General features: G+C 40.5%; 1 protein-coding gene across 1 annotated transcript in view; it reads left to right on the top strand.

The window, feature by feature from the left end:
- The window catches only part of LOC137049952 (meprin A subunit beta-like), a 31,349-nt gene extending 17,034 nt beyond the window's left edge, over window positions 1–14,315 (top strand). Inside the window, exons 8-13 of the mRNA XM_067428701.1 lie at window positions 7,001–7,156; window positions 7,239–7,463; window positions 7,533–7,967; window positions 8,111–8,281; window positions 10,071–10,354; window positions 14,196–14,315. Coding sequence (XP_067284802.1) covers window positions 7,001–7,156; window positions 7,239–7,463; window positions 7,533–7,967; window positions 8,111–8,281; window positions 10,071–10,354; window positions 14,196–14,315 — 1,391 coding nt within the window. The remainder of the gene's footprint in view (window positions 1–7,000; window positions 7,157–7,238; window positions 7,464–7,532; window positions 7,968–8,110; window positions 8,282–10,070; window positions 10,355–14,195) is intronic.
- The last annotated feature ends 3,761 nt before the right edge of the window (window positions 14,316–18,076 follow it).

Raw genomic sequence — 18,076 nt, forward strand, 5'->3', positions numbered from 1 at the left:
TTAACTTAGGAAAAGAACGTTGCGTCAAGTCAACAGTCAGGAAACAATTTACAAAATTTAGGAAATGAGAAAGAAAAGAAGCTTGCAGGTGGTTTATTAAATGTTCCACCATTCTTACTGATCTAAATCCCACCTGTTCACAAATTTCAACAGCTGGTCTCCATTTTCTGGTAACATGATCAATCAAATGCGCAACTTTGGTTGAACCCCTCTCTACAAATGTTTTCAAAACAATATTAGATGTACAAACATTGCCACCAAGAAAAGAATTATTATTAAGTGGTTCATTCAGGCCATTCTCACTGAAAGAGAGAGAGAGAGAGAGAGAGAGAGAGAGAGAGAGAGAGAGAGAGAGAGAGAGAGAGAGAGAGATATGTAACAAAGTTTAATGTTTTATGTAAACTGTTTGAAAGAGAGAGAGAAGGAGGTATTTAGAGAGAAGTATGTTGGATATTAAGCTGTTATTTGTTTAATGGACTCAGTGCTGAAAATTTAAAATGTTTCAAACCGTTGGCAGAAGTGAAAAATAAATAATTTTATGAAGTTACAATTTTGTTTGATTCCATAATGTATTTTACTGAACATGAGCATTTACAATGCAAATCCAAATTATTGTAATTTACTGACAGTTACTTATATATTGTCTTTTCACTTTATTAAGATCAGATTCTGCAGGTAAAATTATAAAAATAAGGTGACTTGACTTGGACTTGACTTAACCTACTACAGGACTTTACTTGACTTGACATACACTGTGACTTGACTTGCCTAGGAAAAAAATACTTGGGACTTACTTAAGACTTGAAGGTTAAGACTTGAGACTTACTTGAGACTTGCACATGTGTGACTTGGTCCCATCTCTGTTGGGTGGAGGCCATGTGATGTAAACAATTGTCTCTGACTCCAGAAGAGATGAAATTCACTCCCTTCATCATGCAGGTTTTTTGCAGTCATGTATTAAGCCCAAGCAACCGTGAGAATCTATTTGTTCCTCTTGCTGGCAGTGGTCCATGGATGAAAGGTTGAACTTTCAGTTTGCTAAGTGTTTCAAAAAGTTCATTGAAATCCCTTTTAATGAGTTCTGTCGATTTGCAGTCTTATGTTTTATCAGGATGTTCTGAATTTCCCTGTTTACATCAGAAATGGTTGCTTGTGGAAGGCAGCATGTAGTTGTATCTCTGCTGCTAATGTTTCTGACTGTAGAGTCACCCACTATCAGAGTCCTTGGCTCGGCTGCTCTCTGAGCTGAGCGCCACTGTCTGCTCGACCTTGAGTGCCTGTTAGCATTAGTGTTAGCTGCGGGCTGATTTAATCTGTGTTCGATCACATTCATCACGTTTGGGGATTCATCACCCTCATTCATTAGAGCATGCTACTGCAGCAACATATGAAGCTCGTGACAATCTGATGTCTCGAGTGCGTTTGGGCCCTGTTTGTGCCATCGATTAGTGTGTTGATCAGTTACTTGTTTCTCTATTGTTAAGTAGCACTAAATTTATGGGACTCACCGGCTGTATGCAGAGGACGTTCGTGATGAAGCTCTGCTGTGTGATTCGTTCGGTTTGGTGGCTCCGCAAATAACTTTGTTTCAAGAACTGCAATCCGTTGTGAAAGTCTGTGGCAGTTTGTGCAGCAAGTAGATTCTTGAACTAAAAGAGGCATTTTCTTATCCTTTTGATAGTAGGCAGCTGTGTTTTCCCCTTCCGGAATGTATATGGTGGTTAACTGTGTCAAAAGCAGCAGACAGATCCAGCAGAATGAGCACTGAGGATTTGGAAGCTGCTTTTGCCAGTGTCAGTGCCTCAATTACCGAAAGCAAGGCAGTCTCAGTCGAGTGGCAGCTTTTAAAGCCGGATTGGTTGTTGTCCAGGAGGTTGTTCTGTTCAAGAAACATAGAGAGTTGATTGAACACAACTCGCTCAAGTGCCTTTGCCATGAAAGGCAGAAGGGATACCGGTCTGTAGTTTTCTAAAAGTGCTGGATTCAGAGAGGGTTTCTTAAGCAGTGGGGTTACCCGAGCCTGCTTAAATGCTGTGGGAAAGGTCCCCATATGAAGAGAAGTGTTGACAATGTGAGTGAGTGCAGGAGTGATTGAAGAAGAAATAGCCTGAAGGAGGTGAGTGGGTATAGGACCAAGTGGACAGGTAGTAGGGTGATTGGAAAGGATGAGTTTAGAAATATCGGCCTCGGAGAGCGGAGAGAAGGATGGAAGCGTGTTCATGTTAGTTGTTGAGATGTGCGTGTCAGTTTGTGGTGAGGAGAACTGGTTGCTGATGAGAGATGTTTTGTTTGTGAAAAATGATGCAAAGTCATCAGCTGTAAGAGTTGATGAAGGAGGGGGAGGAGGAGGACAAAGGAGAGAGGAGAATGTTTTGAAGAGTGTGCGAGAGTCAGAGCAATTGTTGATTTTGTTGTGGTAGTATGTTGTTTTAGCAGTGGAGACATTTGTAGAGAAAGAAGAGAGAAGAGACTGATACAAGGTAAGGTCAGTATAGTTTTTAGATTTTCCGCCATTTCCTCTCTGCCGCCCTGAGTCCAGAGCGATGTTCACGGAGAACACCAGACAGCCAGGGGGCAGATGGGTGGGGTGGGCTGGTCTGGATGAAAGGGGGCAAAAACTGTCTAAGGAGGATGTTAGAGTGGAGCAAAGAGTGTCGGTAGCACTGTTAGTGTCCAGTGCTGAGAACTGAGCAGGTGGAGGGAGTGAAGATGAAACCATAGTGGATAGGCGAGAGGGAGAGAGTGAGCGTAGATTACGCCGAAAGGTAATCTGTGTAGGAGTACGTGTTGTATCAGGAGTCAGTATGAGGTTAAGAGTGATGAGAAAGTGATCTGAGGTGTGTAATGGAGTAACTAAAGTGTTGTCCGTGGAGCAGTAGCGTGTGTAGACGAGGTCTAATTGGTTACCTGATCTGTGAGAAGCCGTAGTAGATACTAACTTAAGGTCAAATGAAGTCAGTAGAGTGCTGAAGTCTGTGGCTAGGTGTTTATCAAGATGGATGTTGAAGTCACCAAGCGGAATGAAAGGAGTGCCATCCTCAGGGAAGCTAGAAAGTAACACATCCAACTCCTCCAAGAAGTTACCGAGGTGACATGGAGGACGATAGACCACTACAACATGGATTTTAACAGGGTGAGTAATAGTGATTGAGTGCGATTCAAATGAACTGACCGATAAAGATGGTAAGGGATCAAATTTCCAATCATTTGAGATAAGCAAACCAGTGCCCCCACCCCTCCCAATTTGTCAAGGGCTGTGTGAATAAATAAAATTAGCTGAGAGGACTGCAGGAGTGGCAGTGTCCTCTGGTTTGATCCAGGTCTCAGTTAGGGCCATGAGGCTGAGCTGAGAATGAGTCCCAATAGATGAAATAAAGTCTGCTTTGTTTACAGCAGACTGGCAATTCCAGAGACCAATTGGAATAGAGAATAAAGTAGCAGAGGATTTCTGTAGACTGCACAAATTATTAGTATTGCGGCGGCTCAAACGTACAGAGCATGATTTGCGTGAGCTAGTAGCAATAGTAGAGATTTGAAAGCACATGGTGAATACAGATCAGAGAAAAGGCCGGATAGAAATAAGAAAACTAAACACAAAAAATTAAAAGGAAAATTATACTCAAGTGCCTTGCTCCTTGCTCGGCAGGAGTTGCACAGGGAAGAGTTGATGTCTTTACACTCGTTGGTCAGTGTTTCCCAACCTTTTTTCAGTCATGGCACCCTTTTAAAATGTTCTACATTTTGTGGCACCCCCTTACATACAGTCTTGTTCAAAATAATAGCAGTACAATGTGACTAACCAGAATAATCAAGGTTTTTAGTATATTTTTTATTGCTACGTGGCAAACAAGTTACCAGTAGGTTCAGTAGATTGTCAGAAAACAAACAAGACCCAGCATTCATGATATGCACGCTCTTAAGGCTGTGCAATTGGGCAATTAGTTGAAAGGGGTGTGTTCAAAAAAATAGCAGTGTCTACCTTTGACTGTACAAACTCAAAACTATTTTGTACAAACATTTTTTTTTCTGGGATTTAGCAATCCTGTGAATCACTAAACTAATATTTAGTTGTATGACCACAGTTTTTTAAAACTGCTTGACATCTGTGTGGCATGGAGTCAACCAACTTGTGGCACCTCTCAGCTGTTATTCCACTCCATGATTCTTTAACAACATTCCACAATTCATTCACATTTCTTGGTTTTGCTTCAGAAACAGCATTTTTGATATCACCCCACAAGTTCTCAATTGGATTAAGGTCTGGAGATTGGGCTGGCCACTCCATAACATTAATTTTGTTGGTTTGGAACCAAGACTTTGCCCGTTTACTAGTGTGTTTTGGGTCATTGTCTTGTTGAAACAACCATTTCAAGGGCATGTCCTCTTCAGCATAGGGCAACATGACCTCTTCAAGTATTTTAACATATGCAAACTGATCCATGATCCCTGGTATGCGATAAATAGGCCCAACACCATAGTAGGAGAAACATGCCCATATCATGATGCTTGCACCTCCATGCTTCACTGTCTTCACTGTGTACTGTGGCTTGAATTCAGAGTTTGGGGGTCGTCTCACAAACTGCCTGTGGCCCTTGGACCCAAAAAGAACAATTTTACTCTCATCAGTCCACAAAATGTTCCTCCATTTCTCTTTTGGCCAGTTGATGTGTTCTTTGGCAAATTGTAACCTCTTCTGCACATGCCTTTTTTTTAACAGAGGGACTTTGCGGGGGATTCTTGAAAATAGATTAGCTTCACACAGACGTCTTCTAACTGTCACAGTACTTACAGGTAACTCCAGACTGTCTTTGATCATCCTGGAGGTGATCATTGGCTGAGCCTTTGCCATTCTGGTTATTCTTCTATCCATTTTGATGGTTGTCTTCCGTTTTCTTCCACGTCTCTCTGGTTTTGCTCTCCATTTTAAGGCATTGGAGATCATTTTAGCTGAACAGCCTATCATTTTTTGCACCTCTTTATAGGTTTTCCCCTCTCTAATCAACTTTTTAATCAAAGTACGCTGTTCTTCTGAACAATGTCTTGAACGACCCATTTTCCTCAGCTTTCAAATGCATGTTCAACAAGTGTTGGCTTCATCCTTAAATAGGGGCCACCTGATTCACACCTGTTTCTTCACAAAATTGATGACCTCAGTGATTGAATGCCACACTGCTATTTTTTTGAACACACCCCTTTCAACTAATTCAACTAATTGCCCAATTGCACAGCCTTAAGAGCGTGCATATCATGAATGCTGGGTCTTGTTTGTTTTCTGAGAATCTACTGAACCTACTGGTAACTTGTTTGCCACGTAGCAATAAAAAAATATACGAAAAACCTTGATTATTCTGGTTAGTCACATTGTACTGCTATTATTTTGAACAAGACTGTATGTTACGCTAGAGGTGTAACGGTACAGATTGTTCACGGTTCGGTTTGTATCACGGTTTTAGGTTCACGGTTTCAGTACGGTTCTGTATTTACTATGTTCAGGGAAAAAAGGACTAATAAAAATAAAGAAAATGAGAACAAATAACTTAAATACAAGCAGCAGCACAAATAAATACTATTGAGCAAAGATACTAATAAAAAAATGCTTTTCAGGTTTTTCAGGTAGGTCTAACATTACTTTTTAGGTAGAGAAATTGACTTGTAATCAAATGTAAAATAACTGCATATTTAACTGTTTAAATGAAAGATGAATCCTTATTAAACTTACAAAAGCTATTCATTCAAGAGCAGTGAGTGATGTCCTTATCTTACGTAATTTTCCGGTATCTGTGAGAAAACGGGGTTTTCGGGGTTTCCGTGTTTTCACTGTGTAACGCTAGGGGACGCTATTACACATCTTCTGAATGAGGACTGAATCTCCTGATCAAAACTCAGGCGAGAAACAGAGACCGTTTTGCCCACATTTTTCTTTTATTATGGTTGTTGTTGTAGCCTATCACTGAGGAGCCAGCATGTATATCCATCGACAGAAACATACATAAATCATTATTTTCAAGTTACAACCCATAGTAAAGATGCGTCGTCATCAGATGTGAGATGAACCGCGGTGCAAGTGCACCTTTTACACAGCACCCTGCTCATGTCAGGTGACACCCCCGGTTGGGAAACACTGTTTTAGATTACGCAAGATGCAAACAAACGCACCAGGGTTCGATAGAATCAAGTTGAGTGTGAAACCAGTACAGACCAACGCTGCTGAAGCCATCAAGGCGCAATGATTTCCCGAGAATGAATGCCGCCGAAATCTGTTGAGTCTTGTAATGGTAGGCTACGTCAAGTGCATTGTATATTCCCATTCAATTAGATTGAATTCAGTATTGATGACATGAAATAATAATAATAACAACGTTAATAATAACGTTAACTCCACTAAAATTATTTGAAACTAAAGTACTGAGACAATTTTTTCAAATGTAAGGAGTAGAAAGTACCGATATTTGTATTAAAATGTATGGAGTGAAAGTAAATAAATAAAGCAAAATTTGAAAGCAAAAATAAATAGTACTTAAGTACAGTAACAAAGTATTTGTACTTTGTTAATTCCCATCTCTGCTTATTAATATGAAACTTAATTTGAATGCTATTTATAGGAAACATCACACACAATATAATAGACTTTATTATAGATTAATATAATAATTTTTCACTAATAATTAAAATAAGTGATATTATACGCCTGCCCATTTCTGATAATTCCAGGTTGCTGTAGTTTTTTAAATGACTTTACATCACATGACCTCGACATAAGGCTGACTTTACCTCGACAAAATTATGTTGTGGCCACAATTTTTTTATCATTTGGGTGCAGACAAGTTCATATGTTTTGGCCACGGCAAAACTAAGTAAACCAAACATGTCGCCTCCCGTCGCCACCGTACCGAATACCTCACTCGGACCAATATTTGATGCCAGGGAGAGCAAGGGCCATTGTGATGAACTGAAATGGAAATGAGTTGATGTTGTCTCCGTGTGTTTGTGTGCACCGCAGATTCCTCCGTCTCTTTCCTTGACCACTGTAGTTTTGATGATGAATCTCTGTGTCAGATGAGCGTCTGTTCTGCTGCTGATTATGGCTGGAAGAGAGTGAACTCAGTGAAGGGCATCAATGTGACCGACCACACGTACTTGGGCAGCAAGCAGAACGGTCAGATCTATTACAGTCAGTCAGTAGAAATGCTCCACTTCCATCCACAGCTGCTACACACCTGTTTTCATGCCCGTTTCAGGCTCGTCTTTGTTCATGCACTTCAGCACTGAGGGCAGAAACCAGGGGGACACAGCCAGATTGGAGAGCAAGACACTGACCCCTACAAGAGACTGCAAAGTCCAGTGCCTGCAGTTCTACTACTATCACAGCGGGCATCAGTCTGACCAGCTCAACATCTGGATCCGAGAGTACCAGAATGAAGCAGACAGCACAGGAACTCTCAGACTTATGGATCAGATCACAGGTCTGTCTGTTCTTCACTCACTCATATAGGCCTGTATCTCAGTGTTACTGACTGCTTCATTTCTTGCAGAAACCCCTGGGAATTACTGGAAGCTGCATCATGTGCCACTGAACGCCAATCAATCTTTCCAAGTTGTGTTTGAAGGCCGTAAAAGAGCAGGAGACTCCACTGGAGGCTTCTCACTGGATGATATCAATGTTTCAGAGACCGAGTGTCCCATCACATGGCAGATAAGAGATGTTGAGAAGGCACTAAACATTGTGAGAGCCTCTTTCGAGAGTCCACTGTATTACTCCAGTGATGGTTATCGCTTTAGGGCTGAGTTATCAATGACAGGAAATGAACTTAACATGGCTATTTCTTTGGTATCTGGTGCAAATGATGGCCAGCTGAAGTGGCCTTGTCCATGGAGACAAATAACCGTCCAGATCCTTGACCAGAATCCACACATACAGAAGCGCATGTCCTTTGAGCAAAGCGTCACCACCGACCCTAATGTGCCTCGTTATGGTTAGATCTTTTATGCAATCTGATATTATTATCACCATTATTCATGTGTTTATATGCAACATTTCACTTAGATGAGAATCAAAGTTATTATCTGTAGCTTTCAGGGTTATTTTAAAAGCCTTGTTTTGTTTTAACAGGTGGTGGCTATTACTGGGACAATCCTCGAAAGACTGGAGTTCCAGTCTTCGTTGATGGCGAGTCTGTATTTTTTGGTAAAAATGCCTATATAAAGCTCCTCGCAACAGCTGATGTCACTAGAAGAGAGTTTATCAAGGGCGGTGACATCATCCTTCTCTTCACCATGCAAGGTAGGATTTGAGCTCAGAGAACAGGTTTATCTACTGTATTAAGAGCAAACTGGGCCTTATTAGAATGATATGGAGCCGGATCAGCCTCAGAAATATTACATTTACAAAACACAATTCCTAATTGCACAATAAAAGCATAAATATTTCCCCACATGCTCACAAAAATGCATCTTACCTAAATAAATGTAAAATCTTTACACAAATGTCAAGTTCTTGAGTTAATGTCCATCACATATTTATGAATAGTATTTTTAAAACCTACCTGACAGGTTAAGATTCAAAAATATCTTCTATATACTTTTCTACATGATATATACATATTTGTGTAAAGATCATAAATGATGATTGGTCAGGAATGATATTCCCCTTGTGTCTGATCTTTATGAATGTTGAACCGAACCAGATATCTCAGCGCTGTACCAGAATGACTCTCTACCCTGCCCTAAAGCAACGGTGAAGAACTTCAACATTTCTACTGACCCAAGCGCCCAGCAGAGACCATGTGCTGCGAGGTGAATGTCCTTTTAGAAATAAGTCTCTCTCATGCAGGTGTTCTTCTGGCGGCGCGTGTGAAATGTCTTCATCCCAGGTACAGTCAGTGGCATATGTTTCAGCATGTCATATGAATATAATTTCATTGGTTTTATTTTTTTCAAACGCCAAATAATCACGATGCTCACGTTTACAAGCCAGCGTCATTATAGTAGTCTATTGGTTAGCGTTTTCCAGAATCTATATGATCCTTCAGTTCAGTGTTTGAGTGGTAGGTAATCACCGTAACAAGCAGGACAGTATCGGTCGGGCACGCCTCCTTCAGCTCACGCCGACGAGCAAACGCTGGTCACATGTTGATCCTCGTCCTGCCTTTAATCCCATCACTTTTTCATTTCCTCTTATTGCTTTCCTCCAACAAAACCTTTTCTTTCTTATTTGTCTCTGCTGCTTCGGACATGACTATATTATTCGACGAACAAAGTTGGGCTCGCACGTCCGAATGTAAGGAAGTGTGTGTGTTGGTGGAAGTGACGTATATGCCGTAAAGCAGTCGAATTTTGTAGTTCTTTTTGTTCTCGGGTTACTACCCGAAACTCGAAGTTTAAAAGTATGAATAAAAACGATACAGACCCCATCAGGCTATGGCAGACGTGTGAATCAACCTATTGTAAGTCGATGTATCATCACAAGAGTCTTGAAAATATATTATGAAGGTTGAAAAGTTACCTAGTGCTGCTTAAATTTTTTTGTGTTGTAAATATTATTTATTCTGAAGCTATATTCTCAACAGTTTTCAATCAGCTTTGGCATATTGATATGTTTACCTTTTTTAAAGGGCATTTTTAAAGGGATAGTTCACCCAAAAATTCAAAAGGTCTTCATTCCAAGCTGACAAAATTAAAAGCTCTGTCTACCTTGCGATCATTACAGAAAGTGTCCAGCAAAGCATACTTATTATTATTATTATTATTATTATTATTATTATGAATTATATTAATACAAGTTTAATTTCTTAAGTGTTTGGTTTATGAACTGATTTGATCAAATGAGTTTGTATTTGTCTTACAGTGTTTTTATATGAATTTTTGTCTAACAAAGTAAATATATATATCGAAATTAGATTATGCCATCAAGCAATGGACAGAAGGCGTTCAGAGAGAAACTGGTGCATCTGAAGCCCTGCGGATTGCGAAATGAGACTACAAACCATCAGTCCTCGTCAATCTCTCTGCTGCCTTTGAGACTGTGAATCATCAGATTCTTCTGTCCACCCACTCATCTCTGGGCATCACAGGGACTCCACTCCACTGGTTTGAGTCCTATCTAACAGGTAGGTCTTTCAAGGTTACTTGGAGAGGAGAGGTATCCAAAGCACATCAGCTGGCCACTGGGGTTCCTCAGGGCTCAGTGCTTGGACCTCTCCTCTTCTCCATTTACACTACATCATTGGGACTCATCATTCAGGAACATGGCCTCTCATATCATTGCTATGCTGATGACACAGAGCTCTACCTCTCATTTCAACCAGATGATCCCACAGTAGCTGCACGAATCTCAAGCTGTCTGGCGGACATCTTGGCATGGATTACCTGCAGCTCAACCTGGCAAAGACTGAGCTTCTCGTCTTCCCTGCTATTCCGACTCTACAACACGACTTCACCATCCAGCTATAGTAGATCATCAATTACCCCATCAAGGTAGGACAGAAATCATGGAGTAACCTTCGATGACGTGCTGTCCTTCAAAGACCACATTTCAAAGACAGCTCGGCAATGCAGGTTTGCGCTGCTCAACATCAGGAAGATCAGACCGTTCCTAACAGAGCAACACAGTTTCTCATCCAGGCCCTGGTCATTTCTAGGCTAGACTTCTGCAATGCGCTTCTGGCTTGTCTCACATCATATGTGATCAAGATGCTTCAAGTGATGTTTTATTAACAAATTTCAGGAGCAGCACGTTCAGATAATTAAACCTAATCAAACAGGAGTGGAGCACATTAAGTGAATGAATTCAATCAATAAGAGGTGTATATGTACAGCAGATTTACCTCCTTTTAGTTGACAGTTTTTTAGCTTAGCATCTCTCCACCAGCCCATCTCCTCACTTTGATTTAATAAACTGTTATTAGACTTCAACACAAGTGTGTGTGAATGTGTGGGGTGGGGGGAAAAATAATTTGGGTTCGGGCAAAAATTTTGATCCTGAAGCCCTCTCCCGGACAGCTTGTCAAATACGCAAGTTCAGAGAGACTAAAAGAGGAGTGACATGGGCCCTTTTGGGCAAGACGTACGGCTCCGTTCTGAATTATTTCACAAGTTCACACTTACATGTACATCAAACTAAATAAAGTAAAGATTACACTCACCGCTCGCATAAAGTTCAAGGCGTTGACGCTTGCTTACAGATCCACCACAAGCTCAGAATCCACATACTTCAACTCGCTCCTACGAGTCTACACCCCCACCAGAAGCCTTCGCTCAGCTAATGAGTCTACACCCCCACCAGAAGCCTTCGCTCAGCTAATGAGTCTACACCCCCACCAGAAGCCTTCGCTCAGCTGAGGAGTCTACACCCCCACCAGAAGCCTTCGCTCATCTAATGAGTCTACACCCCCACCAGAAGCCTTCGCTCAGCTAATGAGTCTACACCCCCACCAGAAGCCTTCGCTCATCTAATGAGTCTACACCCCCACCAGAAGCCTTCGCTCATCTAATGAGTCTACACCCCCACCAGAAGCCTTCACTCATCTAATGAGTCTACACCCCCACCAGAAGCCTTCGCTCAGCTAATGAGTCTACACCCCCACCAGAAGCCTTCGCTCATCTAATGAGTCTACACCCCCACCAGAAGCCTTTGCTTAGCTGAGGAGTCTACACCCCCACCAGAAGCCTTTTCTCAGCTGAGGAGTCTACACCCCCACCAGAAGCCTTCGCTCATCTAATGAGTCTACACCCCCACCAGAAGCCTTTTCTCAGCTGAGAAGTCTACACCCACACCAGAAGCCTTCGCTCAGCTAATGAGTCTACACCCCCACCAGAAGCCTTCGCTCAGCTGAGGAGTCTACACCTCCACCAGAAGCCTTCACTTAGCTAATGAGTCTACACCCCCACCAGAAGCCTTTGCTCAGCTAATGAGTCTACACCCCCACCAGAAGCCTTCGCTCAGCTAATGAGCCTACACCCCCACCAGAAGCCTTTGCTCAGCTGAGGAGTCTACACCCCCACCAGAAGCCTTCACTCAGCTAATGAGCGACGGCTCTTGGGACAATAACAGAAAGTCATATTTTCATTCACTGTTCCTTGTTGGTGGAACGATCTCCTCACCTCCATCCGGATGGCAGAATCACTGACAACATTCAAAAGACTGCTGAAAACTCATCTCTTCCATGAGCACTTAACAACACCTAAGCAATGTACAAATCATAATATTTCAAGCACTTTTTGTGATTTTTCGCCTCCTCAGGACGGATCGCTTCATGCATTCCTCAGTTATAAGTTGCTTTGGATAAAAGCGTTTGCTAAATGAATAAATGTAAATCTGATGATAAAAACCTGACAGTATTTTTGTGAATTTCTAAGAGCTCTACCCACACCTCCGCTGAACTCAACAACTACAGCAACAAATACAACACTGACTAGCGATGCAGCTACACCAGGACCCACTGAGGGGTGAGACTACAACATTATATTAAAAGGTGTTTAGAGAAACCGATGATAAAAACCTGACAATATTTTGTCTGTTTGTTAGAGCTCTACCCACACCTCCGCCAAACTCAACAACTACAGCAGCAACAACTACAGCAGCAACAACTACAATACTGACTATCACTGCAGCTACACCAGGACCCACTGAGGGGTGAGACTACAACATTATTTTAAAGGTGTTTAGAGAAACTGATTGTTAAATAGCTTTCTGGACTGTATTGACTGGTTCTGACTTAATTGGGATCATCACAGCGCATCGGTAAAAATGCACAAAGTCCAAGAGTCCAATCACTGTTGTTTAATAAAAGGTTCAAGCCATCTGACATACTCAGTAACTAAGCGTGTGTGTGTAACTAAGCGTGTGTGTGGCGTGTGGTTTCTATAATAAAAAAACAGAAATATAAAGAATCAGTTTACAGTAATAAAAGATAAACATTTAAATCAAAAGAATAAACTGAAACGTGACTATATGAAATGTAAACAATCGACTATTAATATACACATGACCATCGTCTTATAACTAATCAATCCAATATAATCTTTACAATCCACATAAATATGGCTTACTGGCATTTGTAGAGTGTAAACTACGGTGGCCGAGACAGCTCAACACGCTGCAAATGAAGAAAGCACCAGCAAATAAAGAAAACATCTTCATCAGTTTGACAACACGCGTGCTGCAAAAGTTCACAACACGTACAAATACAAAAACGCGCTGCAAATCCTCACAACACATGCAAATACAAAAACGCGCTGCAAATCCTCACAACACATGCACATTTAAAAACGCGCTACAAAAGTGTACAACACATGCAAATTTAAAAACTGACCTGAAAGGTGCGTTTTTTTTGTTTACTTTTATATCATGATGGTATAATTGCTTAGTCGTTTGGATATTGTTGGCCTAAATATATTGTTATACTGTATAAAAAAGACCATGCAATCATACGTTCAGAATGTTTAAATAAACAAAACAAAAAAACTCACCTTTCAGCTGGTCAGTGACAACAACAGTGGTGACAGGCGAGTAAACAATAAGCAGGTCCCAGTGGGGGTTCATCACTCAAAGGAGTCCCCTTAAAACATTTCCGTTGTGGTCTGTGTTATTTGCAGCGCGTTTTTGTATTTGCATGTGTTGTGAGGATTTGCAGCGCGTTTTTGTATTTGCATGTGTTGTGAACATTTGCAGCGCGTGTGTTGTCAAACTGATGAAGATGTTTTCTTTATTTGCTGGTGCTTTCTTCATTTGCTGCGTGTTGAGCTGTCTCGGCCACTGTAGTAAACACTAAAGTAAACATATGGAAAATACGAGTCATTGTCAGTATTTCAATTATACAGCGTGCGTCGGACCACATGTGCAAAGATAGTGAACACTGTCATATCGCTAACATTAGCTTCACAGAAATATGGATATTTTCATCATCAGAACGTTTAAACCTATAATACAAAAAATAGCCATATAAACACAACCCGAATATCAATAATTACTTATTATGTGAAAATTAAACTTACTTTTAAAATTAGGCACACTCTTCTATTGGATACACGCGAGCCCTCCGCAGCTTTCAAGCGGAACATAACAATGTGCGTCAAACTCTGGAGGCGGGACTAAGCTACAGCCGTCAGTAATTCCCAACCCACCTATCACGATTAACTTACTGAGCCTTTTCAACACTGATGATAAAAACCTGACAATATTTTTGTGTGTTTCTTAGAGTTCTACCCACACCTCTGCCAAACACAACAACTACAGCAACACCAACTACAGCAGCAACAACTACAGTAAAAACAACTACAGCAACAACTACAGCAACCAAAACTACAGCAAAGACTAGCACTAGAGCTACACCAGGAGCCACTGAGGGGTGAGACTACAACATTACTTTAAACAGTGACGTCCCAGCATAACAGAGCATTCATTGCTCTATGACAAGAACAGAATCTGCTATGACAGTGATACGATGAACAGGGCTGGGTATTCATACTCGTTTCCCAATACACTTTGAGTAACTAGGGTTGCCACCCGTCCCTTGAAATACGGAATCGTCCCGTATTTTCAGGAAAAATGACGCGTCCCGTATCAAAGCAATACGGGACGCGATTTGTCCCGTATTTTACATAGGTCCACCCGCATTGTGTGAAGACACGTCCTATTCTGCCCCTAATTGGGTCGCTGCCGTCGTTGGTTTGTTTGATTGGTTTGTTTCAGGTTCACGGGCCGTGAATCACGGCCAATCAGAGTCAGAAGAGAAGGGGACCCGCCTCGCCGGTTCTTTTCTATATGGGCAGAATCCATTTGAAACGATGGCGGAGGCAGGTCCAAATACCTCCGCGTCCAGCTGTAAAAGTTTCAGAGCAGAAACGCAAGTGGATGCAGAGGTACAGACGAGAGTGGGAAGAAATACATATTTGGCTGGAAAGTGTCCGCGGCAATGAATACCAAGCCAATTGCACAATAATTATTTGTCGGCGAGTGTTTTCAGTGGCGCACGGTGGCCTGTCAGATGTGAGACAGCACGCATCGGGAGAGCAACATTCACTAAATGCAAGAGCTCACCGAAATCAAAGCACTGTCGCACAGTTCTTCATACCTCAAGCATCTCCTAAGGCAGATAGTTATGTTTTTTTTTTTTATCACCTCAATTTTTTGATTGATAACGTTAGATTTCATAAATGCTGCCTATTAAGAAATAATGTTAATAATGTAGGCTACATTAATGATGTTATGGTATGATTTGTTTATTAAGGTTAAGTTGTATAGTCAGACACAAGCATTACTTTAATAAGAGATAATATATATATACATATACATATATTTAATCAAAATAGGACCTTTTAGGAATAAAATAAACAACTATTTGTTATGCTTAACAAATTTAAATAATTGCATCATCCAATACTATAGAATTAATAATAGACTATAAAAACGGAATAATACATAAATATATTTACTTAACTTACCAAAAATAAAAATGTTGTTTAGTGTTTTATTAAAATAAGAAATGATTGTAGATATTATATCATTTACAGTTATTTAGGTGTGGTTTCACTGTTTGGATGGTGTTACTGCAAACAATGACAAATATTTTAGTCAAAATCTTTGTTCACAACACTATAAAATTACTCGAGTTAATTTGCAATTTCTTATCCTACTCCCCTCTAGGTTACAGCAGTTGAGTTTGTTTTTCATTGTCATAGCTGTGTATTATACTGAGTGCATCTGTTTACACTGATTTCAATAGCAGATATCCTATTATAATGTCCATTGGTATCAATCTTAATATATATATATATATATATATATATATATATATATATATATATATATATATATATATATATACAAATTAGGTTTTAAGTTATGATATACGACCACTGCACTGGCACACCATCGGGACTGTGGTCATCGTGGCCCCGAGGGGTGTGGCCGCCGCTGCGGCAGGCGTCCCTTATTTTTCTGTATTGAAGGTGGCAACCCTATGAGTAACTGTGATTTGATTATGATGCATTTGGATGTGTTTCAGTGACAATCTCTATTTGCTTTAATTATGAATTCTATTCTGTTCTGACCAATCTTGTAATTTGAGGAAAGGCTTAACAGATAGCGCAGACTTTCAGAAAAGAACCCCAGAAAGCAGTTTTCATAACTTTAGTGACTTTACTGATGATCGTTCTTCTCAATTCTTTTATGTAAAACTACAAACAAGAAGAGAAAATAAATAAAAATAAATATGTGACAAATATGAACATTATGTACACGTACAGCTTAACATAACAGTATGATTCTGTACATAGTTCCTTTTCAACATTATTTTTAAGTCAAGAAATTATATTCTAAAGAGAATAATGTACAAACAGAAGAGAAATAAGCATGCTAGTACACGTCGTGTCTGAATTATTAACTAACAGAACTGCCTCAAAACAGTAATTTGAGTCTGAATCAGACTACACTGGTTGCACTCTATGTTTTTGATTCAGTGTTTTTTTGTGAAGTGAAATATAGCATGATCGTTATAATTGTACATTTGTGAATTGGTCTTTTTCTATTGCATTAATGCCGTTTATCTTCCCATCTCTCCTCTTTTAGCGAGTATGTGTGCTTATTTTGCAGCTCCAGTGGCAGGACGGCTTCCTCTCTGATCATCCTGATGCTTTGCTTTCTTTTGCTGGAGATTTAATCATGACGAATCACCATTATCACTGCTCTCTACATCTGAATACACAAGATTTCAATCTGTCTGTGTTATTAATTATAGGAGGTGCTTGCATATAATCTACAATCAATGTCAATAATAGCTTTAATCAGAGTAGTTACCAATATATTATAATTTGTGAGATCTTATTGTAATCAATGTACGATTCAAACATTCCCTGTAGAGGTTCAGGGTAAATATTCAATGTCTTTTCAATGTAATAAATCACTGGATGAATAATATTGTTCACAGATGTTGGTTTGATTTTGATATTAGTGGGGACATTATTAATTCTTGTGTCATGTATTTGATGAACTACACACATGGAGAGGTTTATCTCAGAAACACTTATTAGTGAACACACACTAGCAGCTCATGTTGCTTACCAGCTCATGTACAGGTCCTTCTCAAAACAAATTGCATATTGTGATAAAGTTCATTATTTTCCAAAATGTAATGATAAAAATTTAATTTTCATTTATTTTAGATTCATTGCACACCAACTGAAATATTTCAGGTCTTTTATTGTTTTAATACTGATGATTTTGGCATACAGCTCATGAAAACCCCAAATTCTCAAAAAATTTGCATATTTCATCCGACCAATAAAAGAAAAGTGTTTTTAATACAAAAAAAGTCAACCTTCAACTAATTATGTTCAGTTCTGCACTCAATACTTGGTGGGGAATCCTTTAGCAGAAATGACTGCTTCAGTGCGGCGTGGCATGGAGGCGATCAGCCTGTGGCACTGCTGAGGTGTTCTGGAGGCCCAGGATGCTTCGATAGCGGCCTTAAGCTCATCCAGAGTGTTGGGTCTTGCGTCTCTCAACTTTCTCTTCACAATATCCCACAGATTCTCTATGGGGTTCAGGTCAGGAGAGTTGAGCACAGTAATACCATGGTCAGTAAACCATTTACCAGTGGTTTTGGCACTGTGAGCAGGTGCCAGGTCGTGCTGAAAAACCAAATCTTCATCTCCATAAAGCTTTTCAGCAGATGGAAGCATGAAGTGCTCCAAAATCTCCTGATAGCGAGCTGCATTGACCCTACCCTTGATAAAACACAGTGGACCAACACCAGCAGCTGACATGGCACCCCAGACCATCACTGACTGTGGGTACTTGACACTGGACTTCAGGCATTTGGGCATTTCCTTCTCGCCAGTCTTCCTCCAGACTCTGGCACCTTGATTTCCGAATGACATGCAAAATTTGCTTTCATCCGAAAAAAGTACTTTGGACCGCTGAGCAACAGTCCAGTGCTGCTTCTCTGTAGCCCAAAAGTGTCTTGACCTGGGGAATGCGGCACCTGTAGCCCATTTCCTGCTCACGCCTGTGCACGGTGGCTCTGGATGTTTCTACTCCAGACTCAGTCCACTGCTTCCGCAGGTCCCCCAAGGTCTG

The sequence above is a fragment of the Pseudorasbora parva genome, chromosome 20 (assembly GCF_024679245.1).
Source record: "Pseudorasbora parva isolate DD20220531a chromosome 20, ASM2467924v1, whole genome shotgun sequence".
Lineage (NCBI taxonomy): Eukaryota > Metazoa > Chordata > Actinopteri > Cypriniformes > Gobionidae > Pseudorasbora > Pseudorasbora parva.